Source organism: Malaclemys terrapin, chromosome 5, assembly GCF_027887155.1.
Source record: "Malaclemys terrapin pileata isolate rMalTer1 chromosome 5, rMalTer1.hap1, whole genome shotgun sequence".
In the NCBI taxonomy this organism is placed as follows: Eukaryota; Metazoa; Chordata; order Testudines; family Emydidae; genus Malaclemys; species Malaclemys terrapin.
Genome location: NC_071509.1, coordinates 135459481 through 135483001, shown reverse-complemented (window position 1 = coordinate 135483001; position 23521 = coordinate 135459481). Strand labels below are relative to the sequence as shown.

At 45.0% G+C, this 23521-nt stretch overlaps 1 protein-coding gene across 2 annotated transcripts in view; it reads left to right on the top strand.

Moving 5' to 3' along the window:
• The first annotated feature begins 3020 nt into the window (after positions 1-3020).
• The window catches only part of YTHDC1 (YTH N6-methyladenosine RNA binding protein C1), a 32412-nt gene continuing 11911 nt past the window's right edge, over positions 3021-23521 (top strand). The window contains exons 1-7 of one of the 2 annotated variants that reach the window (XM_054029600.1): positions 3021-3264; positions 10171-10272; positions 10866-11194; positions 11329-11680; positions 13193-13282; positions 13746-13799; positions 14401-14495. In XM_054029600.1, the coding sequence (XP_053885575.1) occupies positions 3237-3264; positions 10171-10272; positions 10866-11194; positions 11329-11680; positions 13193-13282; positions 13746-13799; positions 14401-14495 (1050 nt within the window). In that variant the 5' untranslated portion in view covers positions 3021-3236. The remainder of the gene's footprint in view (positions 3265-10170; positions 10273-10865; positions 11195-11328; positions 11681-13192; positions 13283-13745; positions 13800-14400; positions 14496-23521) is intronic. The other variant, XM_054029601.1, reaches the window with a different exon arrangement.

Below are 23521 nucleotides of genomic sequence, written 5' to 3'. Positions count from 1 at the left end.
ACAGAGTTTATTAAAGGGGTGAGGGGGTGGCAAGGTCTCCCAGAACAAACAAGGACAACCAGGCAGATAATAAAACAAGGCAGGCTGTAACAATCAGGGAACTACGCATGCAGACAAGTAGTGATCACAATACTATCTCTAGCAGCTTGGTTTTCTGATGTCTCCTTCTCCTTAGGGTGGCAGAGCACCACAGGACTACTGGATCTCTTAGATAGAAGCAGGGTCTTGAGACAGGATCAGACAATCGTTCCTTCAGGTAAGCTGTTAAATCCCTCCCGCTCCCCAATACCTGCAACGTCATGCATGCAGTAAGCGAACTCTATAGAAGATGGATCAGATGCGTGTAAGGAAGTATATCCCCTTCTCCAAGTAACCCTTATGGGGTGAATGGCCTACCCTTAATTACCTGTTCCGTACTCTACCACTGATCTGAACACTGCCTTATATGGACTCTTGATCACTAGGCAGATTAGATGGCTTCAGGATTTTTCCCTCTACACTGGGTGCGGGGGGGAGAGGGGAGGAGGCTTGCAGGAGGGTCTGGGTATGAGGGCCTCTGGGTGCACGGGGGTTGGGCAGATGGGGGAGCAGCTCCCCGTACAGTCATCTCTCCCCCTGCAGCTGAGGAGCGATGGGTGCAGGAAGCAGGGGTGTGTGTGGGGGGGGCAGTTCAGAGCTTCCTGCAGTCTGGGGAGAAATCTGGGGGTGGGTCTGACCCGGCCCTGGCTGCCATGCAGGGGAAGAGGAAGTCCCATCCTCCCCAACCCAGCTGGGACTAGCAGCTGAGCCCAGCACAGGGTAGGAGCCACCAGCTGGGTCTTCCCCAGTCCTGCCCTCTGCCCCATAGTGATTTACCTCTCTGCCGGCTGCCCTGGGCACCCAAAACATACTGCTGTGGAGGGTCGCATGACCACTCTTGTGGCATCCCTGTCAGAAAGTCATTTTTCTGCAGGGAAGCAAAGAGATATGTGGGGGACATGAATTCTGCACATACGCAGTGGTGCAGAATTCCCCCAGGAGTAAAATGCTTTCCTGGCACAGCTATGCTGGGATAGCTACACTGGCAGAGCGCCCTAGTGGAGATGCGGCATATGTGGACTGAAGGAGTTTTTCTGTTGGCAAGGTAACACCACTTCCCTACATGACATTAGCTAAACCAACACAAGACTGCTTCTGTCAGTACAGATGCAGCCACACATGGGGTTATGCCAGCAAAAATTTGTACTGTAGACCTGGCCTAGGTCATCTCTCCTTGATTTGCAAGCCCAACTCACTCCTGCTCCTTAGTTACTGGAAGAGAACAGAAAAAGCTTCACTCAGGCCAGGTCTATGCTACAAAGTTTTGCTGGCATAACTACATCTGTCAGAGGTGTGGGGGTATAAAATCAAACCCCCAAGCCAACATAGCTATGCCAACAAAACCTCCAGTGTAGACACAAATATGCCAACAGAAGATGTCATCTTAGATAATACCATTCAGGGAGGTGATGTAGCCATGCGAAAAGAAAAAGTCCTTCTGTCCGCATACATTGCATCTACATCGGGAGACTCTGCCAGTATAGCTATGATGGTGTGAAATGTCTACACTGCAAATAGACACCTGTGGCTGGCCCATACCAGCTGACTGAGGTTGTGGGGCTGTTTAATTTCAGCGTACATATTGGGGTTCAGGAGGCAGCCCGAGCTCTGGGACCCTCCCACCTCAAAAAAGGCCCTAGAGCCAGGCTCCAGCCCCAGCCCAAATATCTACACCACAATTAAATAGCCCTTTAGCCCAAGTCAGCTGGCACGGGTCAGCTGCAGATGTCTAATTGCAGTGTAGAGTCTAGACATACCCACAGCTCTGTAATTTGAGGAGTACAATCACTTGAAGACGGTGGTGCTCACAAAGGAAAGGAATGTGTGCGTAGGAGCAGGTTGTATCTTTTTAAAAACATTCTGAATAATATTTACCAGCAGGGGTTTAACACCTTTTTTTCATTTGCAGACCCCTAAATAATTTTGAATGGTGCAACAGACACCTTTAGCAATCTTAGCCGGCAGACCCCCCTAGGAGTCCAGGGGCCACACGTTAAAAACCACTGACAGTTTTATTTCTAACCAGTTGTTTTGCTATTTAGCTTAGTTTCCTTCGCTCACCTTTCCCTCGGGGATGCAGAGAGGGAAACAGCCTGCCTAGGCCTGTCCATGCAACCTACCCAGCCCCACCTGCTGACAGAGCGGTGCCCTGTGCGCCAAACGCGGCACTCAATATTTTAAAATGCTGCAAATGTTATTGGTCAAAATAACACTCTAGGATCGCACCCGTTTCAATGATTTGGGTCATTTATTTCACACTCCCTGTCAGCAAGTCTGTCTGGAACAACAGACACACACAACTCCCCCCCCCCCCCCAGGAGTAGAGAGTTAAAGAAGCTCCTACAACAACCCACTGCCTGCTTCTCTGCCCCCTCCAGCCCCCCAGAGACCATCCAGGGGGCATGGGGGGGGGTCAGACACACCCCCTTTCCCCCAAAGCCCAGCCATGCCCCCCCCCGCCCAGCCACTCACACCTCTCCCCTCCTAGAGCCCCAGGCCTGCAGCGTCTCCCCTGGGAGCGGGGCAATGCCGGGTCCAGCCGCTCTGCAGCCCCTTGCCGGGGGCGGGGTGCTACCCGCCCGTTAACGTCTGCACACGCCTGCCCCGCGCAGCGATCCCCGGGGACTGGCCCAGGCCGGGTACCCGCCGCTAACGCCTCTGCTCGGCGGCTCACACAGCCCCAGGCAACCGGGGCCGCTGCACTCGTCCCAGGCCCGGCTCTGCGGCGGGGAGCGCGGGACGCCACGGCAGCGCGCGGGCGGGGCGGACGCCGCAAGATGGCGGCGGCCGAGGGCGCCCTGTAGAGTCACGTGATACGGCCCGCCTCCGCGGCGGTCCTGGAGCCCTTCCGGGCGGACGCTACGCGCTGAGGTCACACGCAGCCTGCATTGTGACGCCAGAAGCGTAAACAAAGCGGTGCATGGTGGGAGGGGGATTGTCTCACGCAGGAAGCAGCCTCCATCTTAGGGGCTCTCTAGCCAGACGTTCGGCGGCGCGGCGCGGCCCGGCCCGGCCTGCACCGAGAGCCCGCAGCCCTGTCTCTTTCCGCGCCCGCCCCCGCAGCGCGCCCCAGCGCCCCGCCCCGCGCCCCAGCGTCCCACCCCGCCGGCGCTGTGAGCAGAGCGCGAGGCGGCCGGCCCCTGAGGGGAGGCGGCGGGATGGCGGCGGACAGCCGGGAGGAGAAAGGTAGCGGGCCTCGCCGGGGGGGATCGCTGCCCTGCACCGCCCTGCGTGCGGGGGTGGGGCCCTTACGGGAAGCGGGTGGATGGTTGGGGGGGCGGCTGCCCTGCGGGGGCGGAGGGGAGGTGGGGGGGGGGCGGCTGCCCTGCGCGGAAGGTGGGGGGACTAGGTGGGGGGGCTGCCCTGCGGGGGCGTGGGGGGACTGGCTGGGGGGCTCAGCTGCCCTGCGGGGGGTGGCTTGGGGGGGGTCAGCTGCCCTGCGGTGGGAGGGGAGGGGAGATTTTCATGTTGGTTTTACCAGAATAAATTAAAATAATTACAAAAATCGTTCATAATTTTCTTCTGAAGTGTCAACCGTATTCTAGGGATGAAGGGACTGGATGGAGATCCCTCTGTGAAACCCTTGGGTGGGCTGTAGACATAATTTGCTCGATTAGACTAACGTGTTACTGCCCAGAGGTGGGAATAGCCACTATTTTAAGCTTTGTACCATTTATTTGTGTTGTATGCACGTCAGATTACCCCATCATGCAGTGATGCGTGGGGGTGGGGGTGGGGGGCAGCCGTTGCTCTGCGTGCCCTTGGTTAAGGCTCCCTTTTACTCTAGTGGGGTTACCGTGTGCACAGATTCCAAGGTAGGAGCTGTAGCTGCTGTGAGGCCCCTTTACGTAACAACTTAGAGGTGACTTCTTATATTTATAAATTTTGTAGCTCTTCTCAAGGTGATGTGCAGCACCACAGAGTAATAGACCCCAATAACTGAAAGGGGTGGGGGGGGGAATGGATTAAATATCAGGGAAACGGTAGAGGCCTCAGTAGAGTCTATAGAGTTTGAGACCACCAGATCATCTAGTACAGTGGTTCTCAAACGTCTTGTAGCGGCGAGGGCCCCTTTCAAACAGCAAGCCTCTGAGTGCGACACCCCTCCCTCTTATAAATTAAAACAGGGTTTTTTAATTTAATGGGGGCTGACGTTTCATGACCCCGCCAGGCACAGGACTGACAGCTCATAAACTCAGGGTAATAACCTCGTGACCCCATTTGAGAATCCCTGATCTAGTCTCATGTCCTGTATATCACAGGCCACCAACAGCACCCACACACTTAAACCCAACCACCGAAGTTAGGCCAAACTATTACATTGCTTAGATTGGACAGCTTAAACTGTACTCAGCCAAAGTAGTAGAGGATGAACCTCAGAGTTATGAACAATTTGGGAATGAAGGTTGTTCGTAACTCTGAAATGTCCATAACGCTGAACAAAACATTAATTTGGTTATTTCAAAAATTTACAATTAAACAGTGACTTAATACAGCTTTGAAACTTTATTATGCAGAAGAAAAATGCTGCTTTGAACCATCTTAATTTAAATGAAACAAGCACAGAATCAGTTTCCTTACCTTATCAAATCTTTATTTTTAATTTTTCCCTTTATTTTCCATAAGTGCTTAACACAGTACTGTACTATACTTGTTTGTTTGTTTGTTTGTTTTTGTCTCTGCTGCTGCCTGATTGTGTACTTCTGGTTCTAAATGAGGTGGTTGACTGATCAGTTCATAATTCTGGTGTTTGTTACTCTTGGTTTTCCTATAAGCAGTATACCAAAGTGAACAATCCTGTGGTTGGCAGAATTAGCTGCATACTCAAACCAACCTTTTCTCTTTCTAACTTCCTTAGTGTTGCTCAAAGGGTGAGCATGGCTATACATAGTGATGGTAATGACAATGAGTCTGTAGCTATGTGTGCATGTTAGTACTACTTAATATATCACATTCAAACATCAGAAGTGAATTGTGAGCTTTGTCTCCAGTCGTGCCATCTCCTCTGGTGTCTGTCTGCTTCTCTGCCTTTTAGAACCAATACTGCTATATGATAGTTCCTAGTGCATGTGTACTTGCTGATATGGTATGTGAAAAGTTGCATTGCCAGGTTAATATATTCCCTCGGTTTAGGAATTGTAAATGCAAGCTTTTATAAATTCCCCATAGTATTTGCAAACCAAATGTTATGGCAAATCTATGATAAGTGAAAAGGAAAATTGATTGATAAATTTCATTTTTTACTGTTCAGTGCTGAGCAAAAAGCAAACATGTTGATGGTTTTTTTTTCTAGTTTTAATACTCTGGTACATAGTTGGTAACATACATAAGAATTTATTTTTTAGAAAGTATATTAGTTTAACTAGGTCTTTAAGCTGCAAGTCATGCGTGGGTATACTATAATGATAGCACTGGTGGTTATAAGTCTGATGCTCTGAAAATACTCATACAGATACAAATTCTGTTATGGGTGGTATGTTCAGCTCCACTAACACTGGGAGGAGCTATTTAATCTGGATTGTAAAAACGAGGAGTCCTTGTGGCTCCTAGCCCACGAAAACTTATGCCCAAATAAATTTGTTAGTCTCTAAGGTGCCACAAGGACTCCTTGTTTTTGCTGATACAGACTAACATGGCTACCGCTCTGAAATCTGGATTGTGTACTGGTTGAGCATAACAGATCTAAATGTGTCAAAAACAAGCCTTAGTCCTGATCTACGTTACAGAGTTAGGTTGACACAGGGCAGTTTACAGCGACCTAAATCTGTAAGTGTCTACACTAAAATCTTGCTTCTGCCAATGTAACTCTCTCCTATGACAACTTAATAACTCGAAAAGCAGTAGCGCTTAGGTAGATAGACACAGTGTCAGTCACTGTGTTGCTTGCATTGAGTGTTGCTGGCTTTCAGAAGCCATCACAGGATGCCCCACACAGACAGTTAAATTGGTGCAAGCACTCCTGGTTAGGATGTGCACGACCGACACACAGAACATAGCGTGGACCTGCAAAAGCGACTTCATAATTGTGGCGTCTGTATGTCCGTGTAACTTAGATCAACATAGTTTTGTAGTGTAGACATACCCCTAGTCAAGAACCAAAAGGGTTATACTCCAACTTACAACCATTATTGCTCATTCTCTGCCTACCAGTTACTACATACAAGGCCTGCAGCAATCACTGTCAGAATAGAAGGGTTGCATGGGGTGGGGGAGCTTGCATATCCTAGGAGACAATAGCTAGAGCTATTGTTGGCTCATTATGTGATTTATGTAGATTGCTTTGATTGCATTATGCACTTTTTAACTGTTCACAGGGCTTCAAAGCAGTGTCCTGTACTAGGGCTGGTTGAAAGCTTGGTGCCAAACGAGTATCTGAAACAAGTCTTAATGCAACCTGAGCTAGTGATGATTCTTATCAGTGGTATTACTTGTAGTAACGGGGGCAGCTGGTGTCACCACTTGCTTTGGCAGTGCTGGCTATCCCTCATGCACATACACATTGAGGTAGCACCATGTAATCGGTGGGTTGGGGAGCTCTGTTGAACAGAAGAAGTGCCTTTTTGCTGTTCGGGAAACTGGAGATTCAGAACCAAATGTACATCCACAGAGGAAAAAGACAAGGAATCAGAATGTGTGGCTTCTTTTTCCTCAAAAATGGGAGAGTTGCAAGCCCCTTAACCCTAAGCAGCAAAACCTCTGATTATTGTGCAGTTCAGAATCTTCTGAAACAGGCACACAGGCTAGTTTTGGAGAGTAGGGTCCTTCGGATTCTGCTTGGCGCCTGATTGCCTCAAATACGGGAGTCTTCAGCATTATTTGGTAGGACTCTAGGGTCTTTCCCCAAAACCTTCCCCAGACCATTTCCTGCAAGAATGCACTCAGTATCTTCCTGATGAGGAGTGAGTACAGTAACTCCTCACTTAATGTCCTCCGGCTTAACGTTGTTTCAAAGTTACATCGCTGCTCAATTAGGGAACATGCTCGTTTAAAGTTGTGCAATGCCCACTTATAAGGTCGTTTGGCTGCCTGCTCTGTCCACTGCTTGTAAGATTCTGTGGAAGAGCAACAACTTTATGAGGGAGCATTGCACAAGTTACTCTTCTCCGCCTCCTCCCCCCCCCCAGTGCTTCCCTGCCGCCAAACAGCTGTTTGGCAGCGCTTAGGACTTTGAGGGTGGGGGGAAGGAGCGGGGCTGGAGTGGGGGTAGGAAGAGGTGGGACTGCAGTGGAGCTGGGACAGGAAGAGGCTGGCCTGGAGCATCCCCCAGCAAAGTCGGCGCCTGTTCTTCTCCGGGGAAGCTGCTGCTGGAAAGGTGCTTCCTAGTGTCCTTGCCTGCAGCGGGCTGTGCCTATGTGAGGTAAGCCAGGGGCACTTCCAAACCACAGTACCTTACAGTACTGTACAGTATACGGTATAATGCCTTTTGTCTGCCCCCAAAAAATTTCCTTGGAACCTAACCCCCCGCATTTACATTAAATCTATGGGAAAATTGGATTCGTTTAACATCGTTTCACTTAAAGTTGCATTTTTCAGGAACATAACTACAATGTTAAGTGAGGAGTTACTGTACAGCAAATCTAGTCCTTTCTGGCAAAGACCTCCATAAAGCTTTATACTGCCGAGGGAAAGAGGCAAGTAATTTCCAGATACTTTCGGATGCAGGGCAGGCATCAGGGATGTCTCAGTCACTTACTGTTGCATTCAAGGCACTGGTTGGTTTATGTGTTGCTAAAATTGACTGCATTTCTGCACTGAAATGGACAAAAATTGTTTGCCATTCTAAATATAAAGCTGCATTTGGTTAATTTATGTGGGAAGTTTGTATTGTATTGTCCTTTTTAGCACTTTTTTCACTGCTTTGGTTAGTCAATAAATTTGTTTTTGAAGATAAACTCTTTATTCGTTCACCACATGTTCTGCAGAATGTATAGCAGTACTCAGAGCACTCAATACTTGTAAGTGTACAGCACCACAGATCTCTTAGGTTCAAGAAAACACCCTAGTCATGTGTACATGTTCAGCAAGCACCGAATAATTCATAGTCTTAGTGAAAGTGTGATAGTGTATAAAGATAGAGGAGAACAGAATAATTCACTGGATGACAGGGGTGTAAATGTACACCAAGCACTACACAATTCTTAACAGGTCCCAGAATTTCAGGGCTACGTAGAGTACAGTCTGTCATATCACACTACAAAGTCACAAATATTATGCAGGACACAACAGGCAACTATCACTATTGGGATATTTCTCTCTCAAGATTGGATCGCAGTGAATAAACTAACACCAACATGCCTTCAAAAGCACAACTATCATTCAGCACCTGCTGAGCTGGTAGTTGAATCTTTCTTAGGTGTTGTCAAGGTGACTGGTATATGGCTTCAGGAGCCAGAGGAGCGTGTGGTATGCTGGGTCCCCCAGGATTACTGCTGGTATTTCAACATCACCAGTGGTAATCCACCAGTCAGGAAAGAATGTCCCTGCTTGCAGCTTTCTGAACAGTCCTGTGTTCTTAAAGTTGCAAGCATCATGCACCTTCCCTGACCAGCCCACACCGATATCCGTGAAACATCCCAGGTGATCCACCAAGACTTGCAAAACTACAGAAAAGAAGCCCTTTCTGTTGATGTACTCTGGGGCAAGGTGGTGGTGCCAAAATAGGGGTAGGCATGCCGTTTGTTTGTCCCACCACAGTTCAGCAGCCTCATTGCTGCAAATTCAACCGTGACATCCTGCACATTGCGGAGAGTCACAGACCTGCATAGCAGGACATGATTAATAGCCCTACACACTTGTATGAAAACCACTCCCACTGAGGATTTTCCAACTCTGTAATGATTTCCCACTGACCCGTAGCAATCAGGCATTGCAAGCTTTCATAGTGCAATCATCACTCGCTTCCGAACTGTCTCATTTGTTCATCCACTGGAGAGGTGAGCTCTGCTCACAGATCCAGGAATATGGCCTTTTGCATCCTAGAGTTCTGCAGCTACTTCTAGTCATCCCAAACCTTCATTGTGATGTGATCCCACCAGTCAGTGCTCATTTCTTGGGCCCAGAATTGGTGCTCCGCCGTCTGCAGCTGCTTCATGAATGCCACCAACAGCCTTGAATTGTTTTTCACTATGTCCATCAGCAGTCCGTCCTCGAAAAAAACATCATGTCCCCCATTGTTGTGGTTCTTCCTGTATCTCTGATAATACTGGAGGATAATGCGTCCTGTATTTGCAACATTCATGAGACTATACAGAGCTGTGCAGACTTAATCCTGCAGTCAGAGGGTGGACAGTGCCATGTGGGTTTGTGGGATCTCTCTTTAAAGTAAAAATATGAATTATGGGATAGAGAAAGTTGCATGCTGGGAACTTACCCCCGGTGACCCCTTGATACTTTGTTAGTCTCACTCTGTTCAGACAGCCTCCCTTCTTATTTAGTTCCTGTAGAACTTTCAGATGCAAAAGGCTGTATTCCAGGTAGAGAAGCCTCTGGAGTCTGTGACCACTGGCTAATGGAGTTCAAAATTGTGACCAGAGCATCATAGACTCCCTTCTCTTTCAGGGTTTTACTCCTCTTCATTTAAGGCTCTCAAACAGGCCTTTGGCTCCTTGCCAGGCTTCTTTTGCATGTGTTTCCCTTTAAGCACTTTTCCTTTGACAAGATGAGCCCTCCTGCCTTTCCCCAGTCTCTTTGACAGAGTCATTAAGTTCTATCATCTCCCTTTGCTGCTTTCCTTGGTCTGGTATTTTTGTTATTCGCATGCTTTGATGGCAGCATGCAGTTCCCATGACATTTGGACTGCAAGTCCCATAATCCCTGTCTTTGGCAGAGACCATATCACAAAAGTGAGCTGGACTTTGACTCTCATAAAGGTTGATGCTCCCATCTTGCAACACTCCCAGGTTGAATTTTGTTGACACTTGAAGCTAAAGTCAAGGAGGAAATTGAAAAGCTGTAAAGTTTCATTGCTGTGTTAATGCATTCGTAAATTTAATGACATTATAAAAACTAATGCTGGTTACAAACACTTTCAGAGAATTTCTTCAAAATGGATTATTGTCAATATTATTTGTAATTTATGTACATTATTTTCAGATGGTGAACTGAATGTTCTGGATGACATTTTGACTGATGCTCCAGACCAAGATGATGAGCTGTATAATCCTGATAGTGAGCAAGATAAAAATGAGAAAAAGGGTATGTGGCTTTACTACTCAGATATCTTGCTAAAAAGTAGACAGCAACATTTTACAGTGCAGGATGGTTAAAGTCTGCAAGGTGACGATGTTCATACCCCCGGTAATGGAATCCCAACCGGTTTTTGTGCAACTGCGTTATAATGTAATCTCTGACCTGAATAAACATAATAAAGTAGAGCTTCTCTTTAGCTGAAGATCACAGTGAATCTGGGTTTTCTGCAGATATAGCTGATATCGTACAAATTATTTTTTGGTCTAGTAAACTGAATACAGGAGTAGGAACAAGGAAGTCGTCTTTTCCAGTCCCAGCTTTGCTAGTAACTTGTTTGGCCTTGCGCTTGTCACTTAGCCTTTCAGCATCAGTTTCTCCGACTCTCACTATGGAAAATGTGAATGTGACTGGGAGGTTAAGGACTTAATATTTGTAAAATGCTATAATCTTGAAAGGTTATTTTTAAGAGTGCTTTGGAACTGAAACTTCAAGACAGTAAAGCTGATTTTAAGGAGAAATGTTATCAAACGTAAAAAGAAGTCGTCTAATCTGATGTGTAAAATAACTTTGAAATTGGTCTCTATTGGTCTTTATTTAAGGGTCAAAAAGAAAAAGTGACAGGATGGAAAGTGCTGAAAGCAAAAGACAGAAGCCTTCTATGCATTCATCAAGGCAAATGATTCCAAAGCCACCTAGCTCATCAGTTAGCAATAATAAAAGAATGGTGAGTACAAAAGGAAAGCCACTGTCGGAGTACAAGAATGAGGAATATCAGAGGTCTGATAGAAACAAGCGCCCAGATGATCGAAAGACCCGTATGTCAAGCAGCAGTTCAAGGGAACCATATAAAGGACAACTTGAAAAGACTTGCATGAGGAAAAGAGATGTTGACAGAAGGGCAAAGTCTTCCACACCAGATGGTTCTGAGGTAGTAAAAGTTATTGCAGCCTTAGAAATAAAACAATTGTTTGAGGCTTTTATAAGGTGCATTCTCTTAAGGCACTTTGTGCATCCAGACAATGTGTTCTATGACTGCTGATTGATTTTCTCTTTGAACATCAGAGAATTAGGCACGACGTAGATAGAAGACTGAGCAGATCCAGCCATTCTTCTAAAGAAGAGGTGAACTCTGAGGAATATGGCTCAGAACATGAGACTGGCAGCAGCGGTTCCTCTGAGCAAGGAAACACAGAAAATGAGGAGGAAGGAATGGAAGAAGAGGAAGATGATGAAGGGGAGGAGGATGAAGAGGTAGAAGAGGAGGAGGAGGAAGAAGAAGAATATGAACAAGATGAGAGAGATCAAAAGGAAGGAAATGACTATGACACACGAAGTGAAGCCAGTGATTCTGATTCTGAATCCGCATCCTTCACAGATGGGTCAGTCAGATCTGGTTCCGGCTCGGATGCTTCAGGTAGATTGCTTCTTATTATACTACTTGATATCTGATTTTTCTTATTTGTTTTAAATCTACTGATATTTCAAGGTTGACTTCTTCTTTTTGGCTTGTGCTAGTGAGGATTAGCTTTGACTTTGGTCATCAGGTGATTTTTTTCTTATTTATTTTTTTTAAGTGAATTTTTACAGCAAGACAATATAATGGAACATTAGTACTAAGGCTTGCCTGGAAATAATGACTTTCCGCTATACTAGGATCAAATTGCTGTAGATGAACTGGATTTGGCTTTGCTGTTTTAACACTTAAAGCTTCTGCAGTCAATACTATTTGACACTTCTTATATAGATTCGCTTATGATTTATCTTTTAAAGTTGATGGCAAGAAGTTCAGTATAAATCAAGATGTGTGGCTGGGTGGAATAGTGAGGCTATTGCCTTAGCAATTTCTCCAAAGGTGAGGGAGAGAGAACATGGCTGGGTCTTGGTGAAAATGCATTTAGTGTTCTCATTCATTTGAGAGAACACCACACAACTTGGAATGATGAGGAGTCCAGGATCAGAATAATAGGGGAAATAGGGACTTAAGAAAATTGGATGGCAACTGCCCGCACCATGCCTGGTTCTCGCTTTTTCTGATAGTGTTTAATTTTCAGGAATATTAAATTCCTCTCAGAATTTAAGAATCAATGAAGCCCTTTTTATGAGGTGTTGCTAAATTTATTGATTACTTGGTTCTTTTGGCATAGACTAACTTGGAAGATTGGATGAAATCTTGAAAAAGATCATATAATATAATTTGGCTCAATGGAGAGATCACTTGATGGTATTTCTTTATTGTTGTTTGGTTTTGATGAGACGCATGCTTACAATCTTGTTAAAAAAGGTTCCTGTCACGTTAGCTTCCTTGATTTGAGGGTTTCATAGCTGGTCCTCCTGAGTAATTTAGACACAGGTGGGCCAGCATTGGTATTTGGAGTTAGAGAGTGAGAACAGCTTAAAAAATAAAAGAAGCTGTAGTAATTTTTCTTCCCCAAGAAAAAAGTTTGAGGTATAATTTAACTTTGAGGAAAAGAGACCTATTGACAGTGTTCCCCAGTGTTTTATTTATTATTACTTCTGCCACTTTTCTGAGCTTTCAGATACAGAGAGTAGCATTCGGGGCAGTGGCAGTGGTCACAACACAATTTTCCTATTTGGTGTCACTGCAAATTTCTAAAGCATTGGAGAGAAGAACTAAAGCAGCCCCAAACCTAGTGAATCACTTCTGCATCTTAAACTTTGTATGGAACTTGCAGATTTCTTGCTGTTCACCTTTCCCTCATGAACTACACGTTTGAAAATTAGGGTAAATTATTGTACATGATATTTCGGGAGGAGGGACCTTAGGACAGAAACCTAAATCTTGTTAGAACCATATATCCTTGTAGTTATCACAAATCGCACTTACTGTTGCCAGTACTTTCATCCCATTCTTGTCTTCCCTGTGTGATATTTACAGTACTGCTTATCTTTGTTTTGGGATTTTTAGATGAGAAAAAGAAGGAAAGGAAGAGAGCTAGAGGTATCTCTCCAATTGTTTTTGATAGAAGTGGAAGTTCTGCATCAGAATCCTATGCAGGTATTTTTTTTCCTTTTACTGCCTGTCATGCTGACTTGTATCAAATCTTGAAATGTGAACACTGTAGAAATTTGTGGGGTATGCAGCTTAATATTTTAATTGTTAATTTTGTATTGACTTTTGGCATGTTCTGTGTGGATAATTTTGGGGAAGTAGGCTTTCTTGTTACTTTAATGCTATTCTGTTGCTTAAGTGGAATTTTCACTTTTTAAAAAAACTTGGAAGATGATGATTCAGTGACTAGTTTTCTGAGTAGGAAACTGTTCAAACAAAAAACAACCAAAACAACCCAAAAAACTAAAACAAAACACTCGTGCACATTGAGCAGTATTTTTGTGTGTGTGGGTGCGCGCCAGGAGGAATAATTTGTCATGAATGAAAATTGTATGTGACAAGGCTGTAGAAATTGTATCTTATCTCTATCAAGGCTCAATCTGAACAAATGTACTTTGGCTAAACACAGGTTCAGAAAAGAAGCATGAGAAATTATCATCTTCCGTTCGTGCTGTCCAAAAAGGTATCATTTAAATTTGAATTTTTAATGCATGCCCCATCACAAGCCATTGTCTCTGTCCATTCATTGATGTTATGTCAAAGTGGTAATGTTCCGATATAACAATCTGAATACTTGATTTGTGAGTGTAAACAGTGATGCATCTCCATCCTGATTTATTTTTGCATGTCATTAGAGGTGCAAAAAAGTCAATTATTTGCTTGTTGCAGGAGCAGCAAAGTAGCAATGAGATGCCCTTACTTGAAAAGGGGAATGTTTTAACAATACTCTATTCAACAATGCCTGATGCAAACGTTTCACATTACCTATCGTGGCGCTGTAAGCTGGGATACAAGTATATCGGAACATCACTAGGCTATGTTTGATTTTTATCTGAAGTTACTTAATTTTTTTTTTTTTTCATTTTTTTTTTTTTTTTTTTTTTTTAAATAAAAGCTTGGCATTGCGTGCTCTTTGGCATTGATTTCAAGGTTGAAGCTGGGGGTGGAAGGTTTTAACTCTTGATTTAGGTAGGGGTTGGGAGGGCTAAAAATAAACACCCACTACCTAGTGGAAATAATTTTTAAAAGTTTAAACTTGAGCTTATTTAAAATTTGTTTTTCAGACCAAACCAGTAAACTTAAATATATTCTCCAAGATGCAAGATTTTTTCTCATCAAGAGTAACAACCATGAAAATGTCTCACTTGCCAAAGCTAAGGTACGTCAAACTTTTCCTGAAACTGATTTTTTTATCATGAAACTTAGTACAGAAAGGGACTGACACTCAAGCCCGTATTATCTCCTGTGCCAAAATTGCAAACCTGTTTTTAGCTTCCTAATTCTCAAATTGTAGCTGCTCTGGCTCCAACACAAATTAGAGCAGCTCCTTGACTGCTCTTAACTTATGCCAGCAGGCTGTAATTACTAAGGACTGTATGCCAGATGAGAATTGGAGTGTAGTTTTTATCCACCACTGAGACACCTCCTATATCAAGAGGGCAGTTGGTGATGGATGGCCCAGCCCACTTTATGCCACCTGAGTTATTCTCTTCCCTTGCCAGGGGCATAGCTGGGAAGCTACAGCCAGATTCTGGCCTCTAAATATACCTCTTTCAGTACATGGTGAGAGTTTGATCTGTGTGTAATTCCAAGTAAAACAAACGAAAAATTGAGTTGATGTCTGTTATTCCTGCGACAAGATTCTCTTAATATTAAATTTTGGCAAAAGAAAAATTTAGGCTATTGTATTAGAGAATCAATTTAATGTTTTTGTATTCAGATGTCTAGATAATACTTAGTCCTGTCTTGAATGCAGGGTACTGGATTAGATGACCACTTGAGGTCCCTTCCAGTCCTATGATTCCATGTTTTGGAGTATGGTCATGTAGGAAGTTAGTCAGGAAAATAGAAGTTCTTCTTCAAATGATGGTCCGTATCTGTATTGCACTGGGGGTTATATGCATGCACCAAGCGCTCTGAGCTGAAGCTTTTGAAAGTAGTAGTAGTCTGCTGGTCCACATGCGCCCTTGCCTCTGCCGCATGGTGTCAACCAAGGCGATAAAAGGGCGGGGCATACCGTCTGCACCCTCAGTTCCTTCTCACCGCCGCATGGTCCGAGTTGGAGCCTTTTCTCTTCTCTCGTCTCTTGTGATGCATTTTCCTAAATACAGAAAAAGGACTTTTTTACTCTTGTATATAGTTAGTATTTTGTTACTGTTGTAGCAGTTTTAGTGTTAGAAGTAGTCTTTGGGATGCCTTTTTACCTGCTGACTGCCTCCCCAACACCTAGGCCTGGGTATTGGATTACGCCAAAGACGCCAAGGTTCAAGATCTGCACGTCTCATTGAGATGCAGTATCTGCCTCTGCTCCCAGCCCGTACCTGGGAAGGCCAGACTCTTCGCCTCAAGAAGGACCTCATCGAGGTTGCCATGAGGCTGCACTCGGATCCAGGCTGGGGAAAACACCCCCACCACCCCGGTACATCGGCCTGAGCAGTTGAGGAACGTGTCTTCTACTGTGGAGCTCCGGTCCAGTTCTACTGGTACGAGCACTACAGATCCCGTGCAGGGGGCCTAGCCGTGAGGCAAGGAAGCGTGTGCATAAGCATGACAGTAATTCGGCCTCAAAGCCCAAGAAGGATGTTGCATTCTCCATGAGTTCCAGGCATGGAGAAGTGGTGCAATCCAAGGCTCACAAACATGACAAGAAGTTGTATAGAACACTGGATCTGCCAGTCCCGGTTACAGAGCCATGTACCCTTTCTGGATCGATATCTCCAAAGTCACAGGAATTGTTGGTTCTGAGGCAGTCCTCCATTCCATCCCCGGTTCCATCTGTGGAATGCATGCTCAAGTCAGCTCCTGGGCCTCATGAACTGTTTGTCCTGGATGAGGTTACAGCGCCATGTCTCCCGGTTCATTTGCCCCATAAGAGACCCCGTTCCTCTGCATTGGACTTGCCACCTTTTGGGTCGTGTTCCTGAGCACATCCCGGCGACTCACTCGGATCCACTCGTTCTGACGGCAGCACCATTCGATCAAGGACCTGACTTCTCAGTGTCTCAGGACTCAGATGGAGCACATGATCTGCCTCTCCCATTCCATCGGCATGAATACCCAAAAGCTCCATGAGCTCAGTGGCAATATCCTCCCTTTCCTCAGCACAGGAGCCACTGGTACCCCACTCCGTGGGGACCCTGCAGCAACCGCAAGATCCTCCTGGTTGGCCATACTGGGGGTCTTGGCCCCAATATCTGCCCATGGAACCTACCTGATCTGCCTAAGAGGAATTCCCCCATCTCGCCACTCTGTCCTTCAACTATGCCATTTTCCAACTGGCCCGTACTGGCATACCCTGGCCACTTGCACACCCACCCCAAAAGAGACATGACATAAAGATACTATGTACCAACAAAGGGTCTGAGTTTCTGCTTTCTCACCCTCACCCCCAACCCCACCACACTCCAATTCCCTGCTTATTCAGGCTGGTACTAAATGGGCCAGGCAGCAACACCCACGTTCCACTCCAACACACAAGGAGGGTAAGAGAGATTTTGGACCTCCTAGATCATAAGGTATTTTCTTCAGCCAGCCTTCAGTTTTGTATCTCTAATTGCTTGGCGTTACTGACAAAATACGACTTTGAATTATGACCAAGCAGGCTCATGCCCGCTTCCAGGCTATTTTAAAAGAAGGCAAACTGGTTACCTGAACAATGCTTCAGGCCATGGTGGATTCAGTGGACCCATCTTCATGCACTGTGGCTACAGGGATCGTCATCGGGAGGGAATCCTAGCTGCATTCATGTTGTTTCCCAAGGGAGGTGCAGAACACAATAGAGGATCTCCCTTTTGATGAATCTCACCTCTTCAGCTAGAAGACTGATGATTCTCTGCACTCCCTCAAAGACTCTAGATCCACCCTATGATCACTGGGTATTTATACACCCATGTGCAAATTCTATCATCCACCTCCTGCACAATGACACCGAGCTCCTCAATTCTTCCATCACCAACCCTATGAGCCTCCCCATAAGTGTCAAAAGATCCAGCGGCCCTGTTTGCATCGTCTGTCAGCTCAGTCTTTGACATCACGCACTCCGTCTTTGGGTAAGCAATAATTCTTTGTGCTGTTAGCCATCAACCATCTTGCATCTCACAGTTCATACAACCCACTCCTTTCAGGGCTGTCCAGCACTCTTTCTACCAGCCTGGAGTGCAATAACAATGGACAAGTGAATCCTGTATGATGTTCAACATAGCTATATGATCAAGTTCACAGTGCTACCTCATCCACATCCCCCGTCCCAATCCCACCTCTTAGACAACTCTCACAATAGTATCCGCGCCTTAGAGGCGGACTGCAGAGAGGGGTGATAGAGCCTGTTCGCATGACCTTTCAGGGCACAGGGTTCTACTCCACCTATTTCCTGGTACCCAAGAAAAAGCGGGGAAGGAGACAAAACCCTAGATCTCCGTGGTCTCAACCATATGTGGTCATTTTCACAGCCATCATATTTCGCTAGAAAGAGGCATGTGGTATCCAGCAAGATGTTTACTTCCACATAGGTATCCACCCAACCTACAGATGGTTCTTGAGATTTACAATCGTCCCTTGGCCTTCCAGTACAGAGTTCTGCCATTCGGGCTCACCATTGCTCCTCGGGTCTTCCTGTCATGTTCTTGTCATGTCATACAACACCGCCACTGTTCACTACATAAACAAGCAAGGGGGCACAAGGTCACCAGCGCTGTGTGTGGAGGCATCGCACACCGTATCCTGTTGTCAGTGGTTTATCTCCTAGGGACTCAGAATGTGATTGTGGATGTTCTCAGCAGGAATTTCATGGCTGACCACAAATGAGAGCTAAACAATTCCGTGGTCACAGGCATTTTCGGTTGTTGGGTGACTCTGACCAAGGATCTCTTTGCCTCCCATGCCAGCATCGAATGAAGACTGTACTGTTCTGGGGCAGGTTTGGAGCCTGTTCCCAAGGTGACACCCTAGTCATCTGCTGGTCAAACCAGTTCAATTATGCCTTCTCTCCCCTATCTCTCCTGCCCTGGGTCCTCCCCAAGATTCCACGGGGGAGAGCATGACTGTCATCCTGATCGCCCCGTCCTGGCCTCTCTAGTTGTGGTTTCTGCTTATTCTCTGCCTGTCGAACCATACTTCATTTCTGTTACCAACATTCCCAGAGCTGCTCTCAACACATAACAGCAGGATCAGCTATCCTGATCCACGGACGCTTCACTTGAGACCCTGGTTTTTGGATGGGCATCTTGACTAGAACGGGAGTACTCATCGGCCGGACAAGGTGCCCTCGTGAGTAAGCAGGAAAGAATCCACTTGGTGATCTTACCAAGCCGAGGGGAAACATTTTGCTTCCTGGGCCCTGCAGAAAGGGCTTGCCCCTGAGGCCATGGGCTTTCCTCTTTTCTTGGAATATCTCCTGTCCCTGAAAGTGTTGGAACTCAACTCTCAACTCTTTATCAACATACACGTAGCAGCCATTAGTGCTTTCCACACTCTTGTGGAGGGGCACTTGGTTTTCACTCACATATTAACTGCAAGGTTCTGGAAGGGCCTCATATCCTCCCATTCATCCCATCGTTCCCCAGAACTAAGGCTGTCAAGCGATTAAAAAAAATTACTCATGACTAATCATGTGAATAAACAATAATAGACTACTATTTATTTAAATATTTTGGATGTTTTCTACATTTTCAAATATGTTGGTTTCAATTACAACACAATACAAAGTTTACAGTGCTCACTTTATTTTTGATTACAAATATTTACACTGTAAAAAACAAAAGAAATAGTATTTTTCAATTCCCCTAATACAAATACTGTAGTGCAATTTCTTTATCATGAAAGTTGAGCTTACAAGTGTAGAATTATGTACAAACAAAACCTGCACTCAAAAACAAAACAATGTAAAACTTCGGCGCCTACGAGTCCAGTCAGACGACCTACTTGTTCAGCCAATCGCTCAGACAAACAAGTTTGTTTACATTTGCTGGAGATAATGCTGCTTGCTTCTTGTTTACAATGTCACCTGAAAGTGAGAACAGGCGTTTGCATGGCACTGTTGTAGGCGTCGCAGGACATTTACATGCCAGATGTGCTAAAGATTCCTATGTCCCTTGATCCTTCAACCACCATTCCAGAGGACAAGCGTCCATGCCGATGATGGGTTTTGCTTGATAACAATCCAAAGTAGAGTGGACCGACTCATGTTCATTTTCATCATCTGAGTCAGATGTAGACCAGCAGAAGGTTGATTTTTTTTTTTTTTTTTTTTTTTTTTTTTTTTTTTTTTTTGGTGATATGGGTTCTGTAGTTTCTGCTTCGGAGTGTTGCTCTTTTAAGACTTCTGAAAGCATGCTCCACCTCTCATCCCTCTCAGATTTTGGAAGGCACTTCAGATTCTTAAACCTTGGGTTGAGTGCTGTAGCTATCTTTAGAAATTTCACATTGGTATCTTCGCATTTTGTCAAATTTGCAGTGAAAGTGTTCTTAAAATGAACAACATGTGCTGAGTCATCATCCGAGACTGCTATAACATGAACTATATGGCAGAATGCGAATAAAACAGGAGACATACAATTCTTCCCCAAGGAGTTCAGTCAAGAACTTAATTAATGCATTAATTTTTTTTTTTTTTTTAAATGAGCATCATCAGCATGGAAGCATGTCCTCTGGAAGGATGGCCAAATCATGAAGAGGCATATGAATCTTTAGCGCATCCGGGACGTAAATATCTTACTACGCCAGCTGCAACAGTGCCATGTGCCTGTTCTCACTTTCAGGTGACACTGTAATTAAGAAGTGGGAAGCATTATCTCCCATAAATGTAAACAAACTTGTTTGTCTTAGCAATTGGCTGAACACGAAGTAGGACTGCGTAGACTTTTAGGCTCTAAAGTTTTACATTCTTTTATTTTTGAATACAGTTCTGTAACAAACTACATTTTTAAGTTGCACTTTCATGATAGAGATTGCACTACTGTACTTGTTATGAGGTAAATTGAAATTTTTTTTATTTTTACAGTGCAAATATTTGTAATCAAAAATAATATAAAGTGAGCACTGGACACTTTGTAGTCTGTGTTGCAATTGAAATCAATATATTTGAAAATTAGAAAAACATCAAAAATATTTAAATTTCTATGGGTATTCTATTGTTTAACAGAGAGATTAATCACGGTTAATTTGTTTTTGTTTTTTGAGTTAACTGCGATTAATCAACAGCCCTACCCTGAACCTCAACCTTGTCCTCGTAGCATTGATGAAATCACCCTTCGAACCTCCGGCCTCCTGTTTCCTTTTTCTTCTCTCCGTGAAGGTTGTTTTCCTGGCAGCTATTACCTCTGCAAGAAGGGTAGGCGACCTGGGGGCCATGACGGCGGACCTCCCCGCTCTCTTCACCACATTCCATAAGGACAAAGTTTCCCAGCGCTTGCATCCCAAATTTCTGCCAAAAGTGGTTTCCCGCTTTCACCTCAACCAACCCATACGTGTATGGCCTTCTTTCCGAAGCACATGCCTTCACTCTCTCAATGTCTGTAGGGCCCTGGTCTTTTACCTGCAGAGGATTAAGACGTTCAGGAAGTCCCCGGGACTCTTGGTCGCTATAGTGGAAAGGATTAAGGCCATCTCCCCTCGGAGGATTTCTAAGTGGGTTTCATGTTCTTATCAATTATCGGGGCTGTCTCCTCCCCTTGAGGTATGAGCCCACTCCATGAGAACACAGGCAGCAACTAGGGCTACGCTTCACGACATGCCACTCATGGACATATATAGGGCTGCCACATGGAGCTGAGTACATACCTTTACCTTTTTTTTCCCCATTTCACCCTGGTACAAGACTCTGCTGCAGATGCCTCGTTCACTGTGGCTGTTCTCCGTTCCATGGTTCTGTCATCTTCCTTACACCCTTCTCCTGACTAGGTACTGCTTGTCAGTCCCCCTCTGGAATGCAATAGGGACTACCATTCGAAGAAGAAGAGGAAGTTACTTACTTGTAACTGGAGGTTCTTCCAAGATGTGTGGTCCCCATCTGTTGTCCAGTCCCACCCTTCTTTCCCTCTGCTGCAGATCTGTTTTATTTGCTTTTGAAGAAGGAACTAAAGGTGCAGTCAGTTGGCCCCGCCCCTTATTGCCTCAGTCAAAACCATGAGGCGGAGCAAGGGCACATGCGCAGACTGGCAGATGGTATTACAGTACTTTCAAAAGCTCCGGGTGCATGGGGTGTATGCGTACAACCCCCAGTGGAATACAGATAGGGACAACACATCTCAAAGAATCTCTAGCTCCAGGTAAGTAACTTCTTTTTGGAGCAACATTTGACTTGCTACAAGAAAATTATTTCAAATATAACTTTTTAAAAAACTTGTCTGGGCATCTAGGGAAAAAATGGGGTATTTAATATTAATAATATCATTATTGTTGTGGCTCCTGGGAGCCCCAGTGATGGACCAGGCATTGTGCTAGGTGCTAAACAAACACAGAACAAAGTCCTTTCCGGAAAGAGCTTAATCTCTCAAACTTCTTAAAAAATTTGGCACATAGTCTCTCTTTGGTTACTAAATTTGTTCAGTGCCTAGTTCCTGCATTGCTAGATGTGTGGTACGTCATGACTTTTGATTTGGAGGATATTTCATATCAATGCAGTTAGTTTCAATAGCTGTCAAGGGTTGCAGACGTGTATATATGTGGACACTTCATCAGTTTAAAAACTTTAGTATCTGAAGTTTAATTAATGTAAGCTGGGGTGCTCGGAATCTGTGAAATCAGACCACATGTTATTTAGGTGCCTAGTTTCAGGCTTCCAAGTTTGACCTTTCCTGTCTGTTTAGTCTGCTTTTCTTGCAAGGTAATTTATCCCTCACTGAGGGTATGTCTACACTACCCACCGAATCGGTGGGCAGCAATCGATCCAGCGGGGATCAATTTATTGCATCTAGTCTAAACGCGATAAATCGATCCCTGAGCGCTCTCCTGTCGACTCCTGTACTCCTCCACCGCGAGAGATGCAGGCAGAGTCGATGGGGGAGTGGCAGCAGTTGACTCACCGCAGCGAAGACACCGTGGTGAGTAGATCTAAGTACATCAACTTCAGCTACATTATTCAAGTAGCTGAAGTTGCGTAACTTAGATCGATTCTCTCTCTTCCCCTCCCAGACCAGGCCTGAGTAAACAGTTAAAATACAGCCTGGATTGTAGCCTCACTCAAAGAGAGTGGAGCGGGAAGCAGACTGTTCAGAAAGGAAATAAGTTCTCATTGCTTCCTGTCCGAGAGAAACTTGTGTGGAGTTCCACGTGCAGGGTTTTCACCATTTCATTGAGGGGCAGAGTTTGCCCCATTGTAGAATAGGGTGCTGGGCTGGATCACTAATTCTTGGTAATAGGGTCTTTTACTGCCATGGCTTCTGAAGCCATCAGCTGCCTTGAGACTTCCACTTCCCTTTTAAAATGGGAGTTCAACTACACCCATGTGATAGGCTGGGTTGGAGGTGGGCACAGACCTGTAGTCTCTGGCTGTATTATTATGTGTCTACTCTGAGTAACGTGTGGGAATGCATCTCTCTGGCCACCCTATTGCCTGCCCTCCAGATCACCCTTCTAGGCTGAAAGAGGTGCTGCCACAGGGGCAGCTCAGCTGTCTTTCCACTTACACAGAGGACGATTGGGCAGGTTGTATTTGCACGTTACGTGTTGGCAATAACGTGGAAAGGAAATACAGGAAAAAGTCAGTACAATGTTACCCGGTTTGGGTGGGGCAAGAGGCCTATATCCCTTTTTTTTTAATTATTATTATTATTATTATTAAACTGTGCTAAAATAAATTGAAAAAGTAAAACCATCAAATGAAGCTTAAAATTAAATCCTTTACAGTAGGGTTTTAACTTTGGGCTTGGACTGTGGAAAGTCAGCTGTGGGTGCTCGGCACCTTTGCTTTTCTGCTGAGAGGAATAAAGCCACAATAGCATGTGGTCTTTGTGTTTGAGCTGGCAACAGCACATTCACTGCTCAAATTCTTGAGCACTATTACTTTACTTGCAATCCTTATATGTAAAGTAACTGCTCTTCTGTGCCTTAGGCACGGGCTAAGTGCAATAACTGAAGCAAAGAGCCTGAAACACTCTGCAGGCAGAGCTCTCCCCCGACACTAACTATGGCCTCTCTACAGTATGCTTCAGCTCTGTCATCCCAGTGTTGCCAATCTTGTGATTTTTT